Raw genomic sequence first — 16,489 nt, forward strand, 5'->3', positions numbered from 1 at the left:
AATATATTTTCCATCTGATAATTTATGTATGAAGTTATTTTCTTTTCTTTTAATGATCTTATTTCTGTTTTAAAAGAAGGAATTTCAGTTTCTATTGCAGCATTTTGATGGTCACTTATAATTTCAGTCTCTAATGGATCTTCATTTTTTCTCGATGGTGATGAAGATTGTGAGATTTCTTTCTCTTGTTCGTATAGAATTTTCATGGATTAAATTCGGTGGTATACTTAGTGTGTCCAATGTCATTGTTTTCCTGTTTTTTATAGTATAAAAAAAGTTACGTAGAACCCACGAATGTGTGTACGGATGGTGTGAGTGGTAGGTAGGTAGGAAGGATACAATGAGGAAAGTAAAGTTTATTATTTAGGTAGAACCCAAACGAGTGTGTACTTGCTGCAGACAGGAGGGATGGTGTGGGTGGTGGGTAGGCAGAAGGGATACGACGAGGAAAGTTAAAGTTTATTATTTGATGCTCAATGCAAATATTCTTTCTCATCTTCTAAGTTATCATCATTGAGTGAGGGCTAGGGAAGGTGCCAAAATCTTTCCCCATCTCTAACAAAACTACCAATTCTGCCTCACCTTCATCCCCTCATAAATGGGAGGATGATGATCTTCACCTTCAATCGACAGCTTCATTATCCAAAAACCTTACATCGCAGCTCGTCACAACCTTACCTAAAGCATCAAACAACAGCAATATTAATCAGATAAGTACAACCCTCTCCCTGCGCCAGAGAACCAAGAAGATTCATCGTCACTGATATTATGGAATTCAGACACAGAAAGTTTATCAGAAGGAAATGGTTGTGGTAAGTAAGTGTGTATTTTAGTTTTAGTTTTGGACATCCAAATATATTTATTATTTGAAATTTGTTGAAAATTAAGCTATTAAAAATGAATGTTCCTGGTTTCATGGGTTTACGAAAATCCTTGAAAAATCATAAATTCATTATTTTAATTTTCAGGGATTGGTGAACAGATGAAGTTAAAGATGTAAAGTCCAACAACAGTCTTTCCGAACTTCACAGAAGCAGCTCTTCTCCCAACTATATGTGATTGTAAATACTTAGTTATGGTGTTTTTCTTCATGTTACTTGATTTGAAGATTTTTCAGAGACTGACTCTGATAAGCACCTCAATCAATGGCTATTTGAATGATAACATACTGTTTTGTATAGTACTTTAAGATTGATAGAAATATTTTTAATATATGAGAGAAGGAGCTTGAAAAAATAGAGAGACTGATTTCATTTCACATCCTAGTTATATTGTATTTTAGTAAGCAATATAAAATTCAGCAGTTTGGTCGAATACAATTGAACAATTTAAATAAATGGCAACGAACATATATAATCATGGTTTTATTGGAATTTTGTCCTAAATAATTGTATTTGGAATGGTAAATAGACAACTAAATTTCTATAGTATTTTTTTTTAGAAGGGCATAAAAGGAGATTAATTCGTTTTTTTTTAGTCTTATAAAACTTAACAATGAATCGACGTCAACAAATTTGTAAAGACTTTGTCGATGACATAGTTCAGGAGGTGATTGAACCATTAAGTAATCTAGGTTCTGGGTCTGATAAAAATGTTGATAGTAATTTTATTGTTTTTTAAAAAAGAAAGAAGATCCCTCTAAATTTGTAAATACATTACTGGATTCTGTTACTAATAATATATTAGACTATTATTATAATAGAAGTCAAAATGTACCATTGTCAACTGTTCCATCACCCAAAAGAAAAAAAAAAAAAAACATATATTATCAAATGAAGAGGATGAATTAATTAAAATTGAAATTTTAGGGAAAGCAGTTTTAAAATTGTTTTCTCTTCATAATGAATATAATCGTATTAAGGATAGTATTGTAAATCAACATATGAAATCAAAATCACCAAAAAAACAAAAAATACAGTTACCACCAATATTAAAGGACGATGAAACTGTAGATATGATCAAACTCTTCAATTCCTTCCATTCAACCGTTTTGAAATAACTTTTGAAAATAATACATAAAATAATTACAGAAGTTTATGGAATAAAACTCTGTGAAGATTTAACTAAGCTAGTTAATTCTAAAAGTTATCCATATTTTTTATTTGAATATTTTCTTACACATCAATCATCAAGCGACGATATTAAACGGCAGTTAGAGTGTCTTAAACATTCAAGTATACTAGTCTATAACTGGATAATTCAAAATTGTGTTGATATTAAAATTAAACCCGAAAATGAAAGTTAAATGTAATTTAATAATCGATGAAATATTAGCAAATGCTATTTTTGTAAATGGTAGAGAAATTCTACAAAATAAAATTTTAATGGCCTATGCAGCTCATAAATATTCGATGTTTAAAAACAATGGTAAATTGTATTCTGCTACGGAAATTATACATTCATGTATCAAGACTAATCGTAACCTACCCCCTCATAAAATTTCTATTTCATTTGAGGCTATAATGACGGTAGGACAGAATACTGACCAAAATTTAATTTGTAAAAATACTCATTTTGTAGAAGAACGTGAATGTCGGCGTCATGTGGATATTGCACATCCACTTATTCAAGCTCATTTAGCTCCCTTGGGTGAACTATCCATGCAATATATTTCTAGGGTTTTAGAAATGCGGATTGGAGACTATCGCCTAATTATTGAACCACAACAGAATAGATATTTTATTCAATATAAGAAATTCCGAGACAAAAAAGTGGTTTTTCGTTTAGATTCCCTCACATTAGAATTTGTATATATTAGTGATGAAGGGGAATCTTTTTACGATGCCCAGTATATACAACATAATAGTAGTGATGATAGCAGTGGGGAAAGAATGTTAGTAGGTATGGCTAGCTTTCTTGATGGAAGTGACCTTTGTATAAAAACAACTTACCTCCTAGATTATTCAACCAAAACAGTTCTATATCATCGATACATTCCTAATGATCATACCCAAATATTCCCTTTCACTTTAGAAACAGAAGATTTACAACAAAGTGAGACGGGACCTGCTTTAACAATGAATACTGAGGGTGTACCTACAATATCACCACCTTCGGGAACTTCAATTTACTGGTATACTTCTTGGAGATTAGAAGCTCAACTTCCTTTAAATGTTAGTATGTATCAACATGTTCATGAAGATAGTACTCCCCATCATCCAACTCCGTCTGAGAGTTTGAATCAATCTCCTGTTTATATATTCCCTAAGTTAGATGGTAATAATGGAATTTTACGTTTTTACCCAAGTCACTTTGTTATTTCAAATCCTCTGATGTTATCGACATCACATCCACTTTTAATACCCCAACATATTCTTCATTCTTTGATCGATTTCATTTTTACAGTAGAAACTGATCTATACTCTATAAACAACATTTCATCTTCCTTTATGGTACATAATTATCGACCAGTTGCCATTATAGACATTGTCTCTACGGCTTTTAATGCTGCAGAAAGGATGAATATATTACAAGTATTACGAGCCCATTTTAGAAATGATTTAGCACCTTATTACATCTTCTTTCAAGGGGAATCAAGCATATCCAAACCATCAATATCCCCATCATTACCATTTGAAAATTTTCATGATGGTGAGATATATGAGGTGTTGTTAAATAACAACAGAAACATTATAAAGGTTTGCCGACATCGCCCAGATAAATCTCGAGCGAATCCACTTAAAACAGTTAATATTATATTGGGTATTCAAAAGTTAGAAGACAGTTTTTTAGAAGTATAATCAGGAGTACACTTGTGCTGGAAGAAGAAGGATGGTGGATGGTTTGTTGTCCAGGGAGGAATAATTGTGATTTAATGAAATCCATAACTATAAATAATTTTTATTATTATACTCCATATTAATACAGTTTAGAAATTATATTCCTAACTAGCTAGTTAGCTAACTTAGTCGTTTTTTTACCATATTCGACAATATGATATATGTGTGATTGGTAAGAGGAAAATTATGATGAGTCAGGTGAACATTTTCATGACGGGTTTGTAAGAAAAAAAAAGGGTGACTGGTTGCGGACCGGACCGAGGGGTTGCTGGGCCCCGGGGTTGTCCTAATATGGCCTCAAGCAATTTGACCACCGCCACCAGGACCAGGACTTTCAAGAACAATACTTTCACTACTAGGACCAGAACCTCAAAAAGCACCACCACCACCACAGCCAGGACCAGAACCACCAAGAGCATCACCATTACCGCCAGGACCAGTGCATCCAAGAGCGCCATCATCACCGCCGCCAGAACTTGCGCCTCCAAGAACAACACCACTAAGGCCATCGCTGCAAGCACCAGCTTATCCATTGTAATCTGTGATAGAATGAGAGAAAGATGTTCTTTATCTGTATATTTATAATGGTTTCACGAAATTAATCACAGATAGAATGGGATGGAGAGCCAAGTGCAAGTACCATAAAAAAGTATCTATCTTACATTGTTAAGATGAAATTTGGGAAAATCATAGATACCACTACTCACACTATATCCACACACACCAGTGACAACTTCTACCAGAACCCCCATCATCATCTTCTTCTTGTAAATCATCGCTGTTGTTATTTATTTGAAAATTATGCATTTTTGGTTTCAATTATATACATTCAAACTTCCCACCTATGTCTTTTTCTTACTCAAAATGCAACTTTTTTTTTTTTTTTTAAGTTTTTTTTTTAAGTGATTGTTTCTTATAAAGAAAAATCTATTGTAAATGGGATATAAAAAACTATGAATAAAAATATAGAAATTTTCCTTTTGGAAAATTTAAAAGTAAATTAGAATATCGTGTATATAAATCTATATTTTATCATTTAACAAAAAAACAAAAAAATAATAATATCAAAGTATATATAAACAAAAGAGGACTATTAAAAAATAACAAACTATTTGAAATTGATATATATTTCTCAGATTTACAATTAGGTATAGAAATTCAAGGTCTTACTCATTATATAGACATTGAACAAATTAACAGAGATTTAAAAAAAAAAAAAATGTTTAATAATATTGGGATTATTTTGTTATATGTAGGATTTAATACTGTAAAGCATGATATACTAACTTCTTTAAATATTATTACTAAAAAGATAATTAGTTAAAAAATAAGGTATGTAAATCAAATCATATATAGATTTTTCAAGGAAATCCGGCTGAGTCGGTCCATTTATCAGCTGGGCAAGTCTATTGTGATGTATATGATGACAGGATGTAAGAGAGATACCCACACTGTCTTGTGCATTCTAATAAGGGACGGAGAGGAGATATGTCGGTCTGAGCTGGGTTAAGAGTTACTCCAATGCGCATCTTTAGCTAATCCTTAAAATCATCTCTTGAAGGTATTATATGACATTTACATTATTTATATTAAAAAATCATAATCTTGTTATTTACCATTGTATTATACATATATTTCTGAGCTTATAATATACAAAGACCTATTTTTTTTTGTCATTTTCAGATAATTATAAAATGATGGTGATGTTGGTGGTATTGAGATGATGTGTAAAATTCACAAAGTTTTGGCTTTGTTAATAATTATTATGTTGATATATTGGTGTTATAATAATGGTCAGATGGATAACGAAGACATGATCAATATAATATAATGTTAAGACAAATTGTCCTAGTGTTAGGTGGTTGCCTGTTTTGGGAGATATGAATCTAAGTACAACTTTGCTTGCTTAACAAACTTTTAAATAGTTTAAATGATACAACCATTTTTTGCCCCCCCCCCTCTTTACTACTAAATTTTATAAGATAGGAATTAAATAAAGGATATTTAATTTCTATATCTCTTTTATTCGCTCTAAATAAACCTTTTCTCTATGATCCTTGTCAAATATTCTTGAATCATTTAGTATTTTTGAAGTGCTCACACATCGCATCTTGAAACGATCCCGATCTGCAGCAGCTGTGTTCCACATTTTACCATCTATTCTAGCTTTCTGATAGGCATATGCCCATACATATAAATATCGTATCGTTATATGTGGATTAAATTGAACTTCCTTTTTCATTTTTTCTTTTCTCTCCTCCATTATCCTCTATTTGACAAGTACACGTTTAGGTTCAGGTCTGAAAAGAAAACATAAATAAAGAATCACACTCCCACGATGATTGATTGATTGATTGTGAAGAAACAAATAATATTTTAAACTAACACTTGGAGAGAGAGAGAGAGAGCAGGTCTAAATAAACCCTTGCTCTTCTTGTTGAGGGCAGTCACCTACTACTCAGGCAGTGTTATTGTGCTGGGGTTTTCTTTGACAAAACACATCCCAGTGAGCCATCCTCTTCTCTTCCCTTCATTGTAAATATATAAATATATAACATAGGGTAGGAGAAAGAGAGAGAGAGAGAGAAAAATATATTCTCAAATGGTTATTGATCAGTTAAATAATTACAAAAACATAATGAAAAATACGTCACAAATAACTGAGTAAGTAACTATAGCCTCTCAAGTCTGTATCAGTCTGACTGGATTGGTATATAAAAGAGTTTGCCAGGCTATGCAAATCATTACAGGTTCGCCATACTTCATGGACACTTCATTCTGAGTAGTAAAACAACAATCACACAATATAAAGCACATTCAACATTTAATGTTTCTTCAACCCCAACCCCATACGTATGTTGTATAATTTACTTAAGTCTATTATAACAAAGTTAATTATTAAGTAATAAAAATAAAGTATATCATATTACTATAATGTAATAAGAGTCAATGTATATATTATAAATCAGAATAATTATATAAATTAATTAATTTTGTTTTCTTTTCAGGTGGAAGTGAGATAATTCTCTTAGAGATGTCACTTGATCAAACAAAAACCCATACAACAAACAACTTTTTTTTATGTGATGTATGTGGAAAAAAATATAGAACAATAAGAACACTAACAATCCATTTCACAACTCATACAAAGAAGACTATCCTTTTTACAATTCATACCGGTAAAACTCCAAAGTGCAGTGAATGTGAAAAAACAAACAAACAACACATTAGAGAAAAAATGGTTTTCATGTGAAGTATGTAGAAAAAAATTCATTAAAAAATGCGACCTGACTAGACATATGGGAACACACAGAGTAAAACGGTTAAAATGTCAATTGTGTGGGAATAGATTTAGGGATGAATATAACTTGACCCAACATTTGAAATCAATCCACATGATTCAGTCTTTGAAAACAAACAGTGAAAAAAAATATGATATATGTGGAAACAAACAGCAAATCAGTCCCAAATCTTTAAAACAACTTTTTTACTTGTTTTGAATGTGGAACTGTATTTAAAAGCATAACCAGCCTGGATGAACATTTGTTGGAACAGTTTACCAAAGATATATCAGCTTTAGATTTGATAACTTCAGACATTCATTTTCAGACGATTTTTGAAAACTAATAAGTGTATTGGAACATTGACCAAATCTTTAAACAACTTTTTTACTTGTTTCTGGTGGTAACTGGCACGTCAAGGAACATATAAAAGGAGTAGAAATATTAATGAGATTATTAATTCTGTCGGAGTGAGAGTAAACATAGATATATGTCTCTCCTACCCGAACTTCTTTTCTATTACCACCACATTTTCTTGGCTTATCTCATGTCAGAAGAACAATACGTAAACTTGTTAAGGTTCATTTTGGATCTACACTAGCTGCTGGATATGACTTGTACAGGTATAGTTGGAATTTCCTTTTTTTTTTTTAATTTATGACTTATTTATATTTAAATATATTTTAATTACCATATATATTTTAATATATTTTAATTAACAATCTACCTTTTGCTTCAGTGCTGCCTACGATGTTACTGTGCCAGCACAAGGAAAAGGTGTAATCAAGATAGATATTCAAGTAAAAGTACCAGAAGGTTGTTATGAAGAATTGCTCCACGATCTGGTCTTGCTTTTTTTTTTTTTTTTAATCACATTGATGTTAGGGGTGGTGTCATTGATGGTGAAATGTTTCTGTGGTTCTCTTCAATCATTCTAAAGTAGATTTTAATGTGAAAAAGAGAGATCGAATTTCACAACTAATTTGTGAACGAATATTTATTCCTAATTTGTTAGAGGAAGTTTAGGACATTGAGCATACCAAATGCCCCTGTGCCGCATATCGTTTTTTTTTTAATCAACAAAAATTAGTAGTAGTAGTCAAACAACTAACTAAATATACAGTGTGAATTAGTGATTCTCAACGATTACAGTGATAAGAGTGAGTAACTTGTGTGTTGACGAAATGACTGAGGGGGTCTGCCTAAGGAGGCGGTTGTTATTTCCTAAAACATGCCTACTGAACTTCAATGAAAAGATGGTGTGGACTGTACGTTTAGCTATGGAGTATTCAGATTTCAAACCAGTGTTCCAGGAGGGTCAGGGTCTTCATCAGCCATATATCACAGTTGGAACAGAAGAGGCCGTTAAACATTTAACTACAGATGGCTTTCAGAATATTGTGATGGTTGTTCCAGAAGAAGGTATTTTTACAAAGGTCATACTTTTCAAATATCCAACTTACTTGGATCCCGATCATCTCCTTTACAATGATAGTGTTGTTTGGGTAAAGAGAAACATTGTTCATTATAAAAAACAAAGTCAGGTTATAGATTTAATAAAAGGTGAGGCTCCTAAAAAAATTTTTGTACAAGGACTAGGCTATAGAAAAGTTTCAAAATACAAAGAGAAGCCAAAATTATGTCTGAAGTGTTATTATTGGGGGCATTTGGTTTGGAAATGTCAGTACGACCCCAGGTGTAAGTACTGTGGTAATAAACATGACTCTAAAGAGTGTACAAAGAAACAAAAATTTTCATTTTGTTGTAACTGTCGAGGTAAGCATACTCCTTGGTCTTATCTATGCCCCATGAAGCCTACAAATGCTGTTGCAGGGGGGTAGTATTCTGCCAGCTAAGGGGAAACAAACTAGCTAGGCCCACACAACTGCAACAAATATTAACAAGGCTCAGATTGAAAGTACTAAAGTCCTGTAGTATACAAATGTAACCTAATTACTACTATTATATTGAATTTTTTGTAGTAACTTTACTAAACTAATCTATGCCTTTGAGATATATATGTATGTATGTAAGCATCTTTCCCATTCAAAACAATATATAATTAACAAATTACAATGTTCGATAATTAAAGAAGGATAATTGGATTAATAAAAGAAAACAAATTAAAATAAATATTTTTTTTATATATATATTTTATTTATAGAGGGATATAAAAGATGATGTTCTCCTGTTCAATTCACTTGACACAGATGTCAGTAGCATATTATATACCTTGGGCAAAAGTTTATGTTGTGACCACCGGGCACACTGATTACCTTTGTCGACATGAACAATTTGAGAAAGAATGAGTCAAATAAAAGAAGAAGGTAGTTATCACTCAGACGAGATATGAAGCCAATCTTCATAGACAGGATGAATGACTGGTTCAGGGAATACCAAATCCCAGAAAATATTGTTACATTTGTTGATGAGCTTAATCACCAAATTGAAAGTTGTCTTAGAATTCAGCGCCGTACGACTCGGCGAAGACCCCCTCGGAAGAAAATGCCTCGAGGCAAAGATCCACAGAGTAAAGCTGAAGAATTAATTCATATGTGGAGTAAGGCAGCATCCTCCTCCTCCCTCTCAACGGAAATCGTCATGGAACAGCTCCTGCTACAGAATGACAGAAGAATCAGAATAGCGAGAGCAAAGTCTAGTGAGGACGAATATGGAGAACCTATCACAGCCCAGGAAGTAAGGGCGGCTGTTAAGAGAGGTAAAATTACAGCACCTGGTGAGGATGGCATTACCTACAACATACTTAATGCACTGTGTGAAGTGTCTGGGAATCCACTACTCCTATTGTTTAACAAATCATTCCTAAATGGAGTTCTGCCCACACAATGGAAACACGCCAAAATTGTTCCCATACCAAAACCCAATGACCCTGGCAATTACAGACCTATCAGTCTCGTGTCATGTACTTGCAAGATGCTGGAAAAGATCATCCTAAAACGACTGTTGCACAAAATAGGTAGGTTTGGGGAAGGAGTCAATGGATATGTCAAAGGACGGAGCACAGCCAATTGTATAATTAATTACCTGGTTAATGACACGGTAAGGTACTCTGTATTTGTTGACATAAAAGGAGCCTTCGACAAAGCCCAGGGAATTGCGATCCTGGACGAGCTTGCATGCATGGGTGTCAAGGGGAGACTCATGAAATGGATTGAAGACTACCTCACAGGGAGGAAAGCTAAGGTCTACTTCAATGGAGCAATCTCAAGAACAATGAATATGGAACTCGGGACCCCCTAAGGAGGAGTCTTAAGCCCTACACTATTCAATGTACTTATGAATGCAATTGCCAATATTGATTTTCCTGAAGGAACACAACTAGTGGGATATGCAGATGATGTCCTAATACAAGCTCCCACCTTTGATAAAATAAAACAGGCCATTGAACTCCTTGGAAGGAAATGTATTGAGCTCGGTTTCACTCTCTCCACAAACAAGTCAAAAGCATACTCCCATCACAAGCGGAGAGAAAATGAAGAACTGCAAATTAATGGTGTAACACTTGAATGGGTTGACCACTATCGGTACCTTGGCGTCACCGTCGGCTCAAACAAGGGAAAGAAAGAGGAGCTCAATCAAATCATAGGAACATGCAAAAGTCGACTCAGGGAACTGAAACTGAAAGCTATGACTTGGAATGATGGCCATGGAGTCTCTATTGCTGTACTTAAAATGATGTACACAAACTATGTACGCTCCGTCATTGACAATGCAGCACCTGTTTTATGTACTTATTCACAAAGCGATATGAATAGGCTAGAAAGCATACAGGATGAAGCCATTTCAATCATTCTTGGAGTTCCAAAGAAAAAAACTGCTGAAATGTCCAATCTACAAAAAGAGTTATTATCCTTTCCCAGTATTAAAGAAAGAATTGTGGAACTGAATGCTAAGCTTGCAATTAGGATTGCCAGAGATCCCCGTTATAATGACATGGCTAAAAAAAAATTGAGCTCTGTGCTACTTTCAGGGGAAACAAGAGAAGCAAAAAATGGCATCACAGAGCAGTCTGCTACCTTGAAGATCTTCACCTACTTCAACAAGCTCGTGAGCTCATGCCTGTAGAAAGATTACCTCTCTGGGTGGATCCCCTGAATGACTCGTGCAGGATTATCATCAATGATATGGTAAAGAAAAAAACCAACATGGTACCCCAAGAAATAAGCCACAAGTATCTTAAGGAAATTTATAATGAAGCTGGAGATGAACTAGATCAAATCTTCACTGATGGGTCATCTAATCCTATTAATGGCCGGGCGGGTGCAGCATACATGGTAATTAAGAAGGATGATGTATTTTTTCCACCAAAAAATGAGGAAAAAGCACGCATTGAGAACTATACCTCTTCAACACAAGCAGAGTTAACTGCCATTGCTATGGCGTTAAGGTATATTAATGAACAGAATACTACTGGTGCAGTGATTTGCACCGATTCGAGAGCAGCACTGCAAAGCCTAAATAAAGATCGGGACGAGAATCTTTCAATAGTCACTGAAATTAAGAGAGTTGTGAAGGTACTAACCAACCAGGGAAGAGTTATCAAGTTCCTGTGGATTCCCTCCCATATTGGAATCTATGGAAATGAACGCGCAGATGTGTTGGCAGCTGAAGGCGCTGAGGGAGACCATATTGAATACTTCATACCCAAGACTCTTCTAGAAATTAGAAGTATTATTAGGGAACATCATCGTCATCTCAATCATTATGAACCAAAAAAAAGAGAATGTGGTGGTTGTGGGAGAGAATTAAATAGAGAAAAAACATCTTGGATACAAATGTCCACACGTACAGCAGCTTTTTGTTAACAACATATAATAAGGATGATTTATAATGTATCTTATCTACCATTTGACAGAGGCTGTTTACGTTGGAGACCGGTTGGAAATATATGAATTGAATTTCAAATCTTATTGTTCCTTCTATTACATTTTTATATATGACAATTATATAACTATAATAAATACTTCTATAATTATTGACACAATATTATTATTATCCCTTTCACCAGATGGAATTATTATGTTCATTAAGAGTTAAGGATTACAGGTTACCAAATTATACATTCACTCTTCCAATTAGAATGAGTAATAATGTTTTTTTTTAATGGTTTATAATCATTTCAAAATAAAATAAATGATCCATATTCTTTTTTGACTCACAGTTTTGTTATAAGACAGAGCAGCTGCACACTTGCTTACAGTTGCTCAGTTGCTCTCTCTCCACGTGACCAGGTTAGCGTTTTCTCTCTCTCTCTCTCTCTCTCTCTCTCTCTCTCTCTCTCTCTCTCTCTCTCTCTCTCTCTCTCTCTCTCTCTCTCTCTCTCTCTCTCTCTCTCTCTCTCTCTCTCTCTCTCTCTCTCTCTCTCTCTCTCTCTCTCTCTCTCTCTCTCTCTCTCTCTCTCTCTCTCTCTTCACACAACTAGGTCAATGTTTTTAATAATATTCCTTTACATAACGGATTTTTATTTAGTTAAAATCTAGCCAAGGAAACCTGGTCCAAAATTCAAGAGTACTTAGTAACATTTTCGTTCCCCAGGATAGTGCGCTGAGAGCATGGATGGAGATCATGAGACGTTCCTCTTCACCAGTGAGAGCGTAGGCGAAGGCCACCCCGACAAAATTTGCGATCAGATCAGCGACGCAGTGCTTGATGCCCATCTTAGCCAGGACCCTGACGCCAAAGTTGCTTGTGAAACGTGTACCAAAACTGGTATGATCCTGATCTGCGGGGAGATTACGTCCAAGGCCCAAGTTAATTATCAACATATTGTGTGTGATATTGTTAAGAAAATTGGTTTTGATGATTCACGAAAGGGCTTTGACTACAAGACCTGCAAAATTCTTCTGGCCCTGGAGCAAAAGTGTGCGGAGATTGCTAATGGTGTACACATCGGGCGCAGTGATGACAACATTGGTTCAGGGGACCAGGGACTGATGTTTGGTTATGCCACTGATGAGACCGATGAGTGCATGCCCTTAACTATTATGCTGGCACACCGTCTCAATCAGAAGATTGCAGTGCTGCGAAGAGATGGGACGTTCTGGTGGGCGCGACCTGACTGTAAGACTCAAGTCACATGCCAGTATGCCTTCGATCAAGGAGCTGTTATTCCCAAAAGAGTGAACACTGTTGTCGCTTCTGTACAGCACTCGGAACAAATTACTGTCGAAGCTTTGCGTAACGAGGTTATAGAGAAGGTCATCAAGGTCATTATTCCTGAAAAATATATAGATACTCAAACGAAATACTCAAACTGGGCTAACTGGTAGGAAAATCATCGTCGACACTAACGGTGGGTGGGGCGCTCACGGCGGGGGAGCGTTCTCTGGCAAAGATTACACAAAGATTGACCGCTCAGCGGCCTATGCCGCCCGATGGGTTGCCAAGTCACTTGTGAAAAACAAATTATGTAGACGCTGTTTGGTTCAGGTATCTTACGCCATTAGTGTTGTGCACCCCATAAGCATCAGCATCCTCCACTATGGCACCTCACAGTACACATCAAAACAGCTTCTGAAGATTGTAACCACAACTTTAATCTACGACTAGGACATATTGTCAAGGAGCTGGGCTTGAAGAGACCAATTTACAGTGATACCTCGTGTTATGGACATTTTGGACGGCAACAGTTCTTTTGGGAGCAGCCCAAGAAGTTGACCATCCCTAAATTTTAGAGTCAAATAATTCTTAAGGATGACTATGGCCAGTTTGCTGATATAGACAAGTATTGTTCAGTGGGAACCTTTAATTTTATATTCAATTGATAATTTTATATACTTTTTTGACGTTTTATATACCAGAGTATATAAAATCTCCGGGCCTTTTATATATCAGAGTAAATAAAATTAAATGACCCTATGGAAGGGCCCAAAAATGAGAGGAGTATAACGACTATTTCTTTTCATTTGATAATTCCACGTTGACATCTATTTGTGGAAATCCACTTACACAATGGATTCCATCGTTCATGAAACTCTGTATGTAACCATTTCCACATATTCTAAGAGAGAAGGGGGGATAATATTAATGATATATTATTATTATATACTTACTAAAAAATAGATAGAATTTGGTTTTATCTTATTGAATGTTTATTGTGTGTATACAAAGGAAAGGTGACTTAGCAGTGTGTAAGGTGGCATCAGCGTCATCAGAGAGATAACTGATGACCTATGGGTCAAGATTATATATAAAGAGTCCAGGAACGTTTTCTTCTTTGTAGCTGAATCCAGTTTTTATCTTTTCGTTGGGGGGTTCTCCTCCTACTGTTTGTGGTTCTCCTCCTTCTCCTCCTTCTACTGTTTGTGGTTCTCCTCCTCTTCCTCCTTCTACTGTTTGTGAAGTTTTTACCTTTTCTACTCCTTCTCCTGCATCTTGTAATTCTCCTCCTCCATGTGATTCTTTTGTTTGTTCTTCTTTCTCGACTTCCACATAAATGTTAAATTTAATGCTAGCAAATGTATCTGAGGAATTAATATTTTTAGCCAACATTTTACATTCCACCTCATTATTACCGTCTTGGAGTTCAAGTGTCATAACCACAAATGGGGGTAGTGAATTTTCTTTCATTGGGAAACTGTCCGAATAAAATCCACAATTAAATATATCTTGACTTGCAGCATGGGTACATGATATCAACAATTTGTTCATGTAAAATTGTTTTCTTTCCTTTTGTAATTTTATATGTGATGCTTCTAAATTGTTCTTTAATTTGACGTCTTCTATTTCATTTAGATCTGTATAATTATCAGGTATAAAATTATGGAAATTCCTTGGAAATATTAATATAATTGGATTTTTTGTATAATATCCCCTATCAGTATTAGAATTTTTATATAGTTTATTTATGTAATATGCAGAATAACCATTGGTAAAGTATTTGTGGATTCTATTATAATAACTAAGGAATTCATCAAAAGGTTGAATTATTGTCTTGTCAGTTTCGGCAGTATTTTTAGGATTATACGAAATTGGTGGTTTGGGAACAATAAAGGGACCTTTATAAGTTTTTATGTCCTCGATAAATGGCGAGAATAATGATTCTACAAGTTTGGATTTCATTTTGGATTTTCGAAGTTCAGACGAATCTATTTGACAAACTAATTCTTTTGTTTCTTGGGCATATTCTTTTGTTTCCTGTGGTAGATTAGAGAAATATGCTTGACAGATGGAGGATTGTAATAATTCTTGAAGTAATTCATGAGGTAGTTCGACGGATTCCATTTGACTGATGACGTGAGGAACGCCAGAGGACTCATTTTCACTTGTTTGTAATTCTCCTCCGCCTCCTCCTTCTCCGGCGTCTTGTAATTCTCCTACTCCTCCTCCTCCTCCTCCTCCTCTTCCTTCTCCGGTGTCTTGTAATTCTCCTCCTCCTCCTCCTTCTCCAGCATCTTGTAATTCTCCTCCTCCTTCTCCTCCAACTGTTTGTGGTTCTCCTCCTCCTCCTCCTCCTCTTCCTCCTCCTTCTCCTCTAACTGTTTGTGATTCTTCTCTTCCTCCTCCTTCTACTGTTTGTCCTCCTCCTCCTCCTTCTCCTCCAACTGTTTGTGATTCTTCTCCTCCTCCTCCTCCTCCTTCTACTATTTGTCCTCCTTCTCCTCCAACTGTTTGTGGTTCTCCTCCTCCTCCTCCTACTCCTCCTCCTCCTCCTCCTTCTACTGTTTGTCCTCCTCCTCCAACTGTTTGTGATTTTCCTCCTTCTCCTCCAACTGTTTGTGGTTCTCCTCCTCCTTCTCCTTCTCCTCCAACTGTTTGTGGTTCTCCTCCTCCTCCTCCTTCTCCTCCAACTGTTTGTGGTTCTCCTCCTCCTCCTTCTCCTCCAACTGTTTGTGGTTCTCCTCCTCCTCCTACTGTTTGTCCTCCTCCTTCTACTGTTTGTCCTCCTCCTTCTACTGTTTGTGATTCTCCTCCTTCTACTGTTTGTGATTCTCCTCCTTCTCTTCCAACTGTTTGTGGTTCTCCTCCTTCTCCTCCTTCTACTGTTTGTGGTTCTCCTCCTCTTCCTCCTTCTACTGTTTGTGAAGTTTTTACCTTTTCTACTCCTTCTCCTGCATCTTGTAATTGTCCTCCTCCATGTGATTCTTTTGTTTGTTCTTCTTTCTCGACTTCCACATAAATGTTAAATTTAATGCTAGCAAATGTATCTGAGGAATTAATATTCTTAGCCAACATTTTACATTCCACCTCATTATTACCGTCTTGGAGTTCAAGTGTCATAACCACAAATGGGGGTAGTGAATTTTCTTTCATTGGGAAACTGTCCGAATAAAATCCACAATTAAATATATCTTGACTTGCAGCATGGGTACATGATATCAACAATTTGTTCATGTAAAATCTTTTTCGTTCCTTTCGAAATTTTTTACGTGATGCATCTAAATTGTTCTTTAATTTGACGTCTTTTAT

General features: G+C 35.3%; 1 protein-coding gene across 1 annotated transcript; it reads left to right on the forward strand.

Annotated features, from left to right (window-relative positions):
• Nucleotides 1-12,633: 12,633 nt before the first annotated feature.
• Nucleotides 12,634-13,350, forward strand: LOC138370067 (S-adenosylmethionine synthase-like). Its single transcript, XM_069333845.1, has one exon. The coding sequence runs from the start codon at nt 12,634-12,636 to the stop codon at nt 13,348-13,350; it is 717 nt and encodes a 238-aa protein (XP_069189946.1).
• The last annotated feature ends 3,139 nt before the right edge of the window (nt 13,351-16,489 follow it).

The sequence above is a fragment of the Procambarus clarkii genome, chromosome 30 (assembly GCF_040958095.1).
Source record: "Procambarus clarkii isolate CNS0578487 chromosome 30, FALCON_Pclarkii_2.0, whole genome shotgun sequence".
Taxonomy (NCBI): Eukaryota; Metazoa; Arthropoda; class Malacostraca; order Decapoda; family Cambaridae; genus Procambarus; species Procambarus clarkii.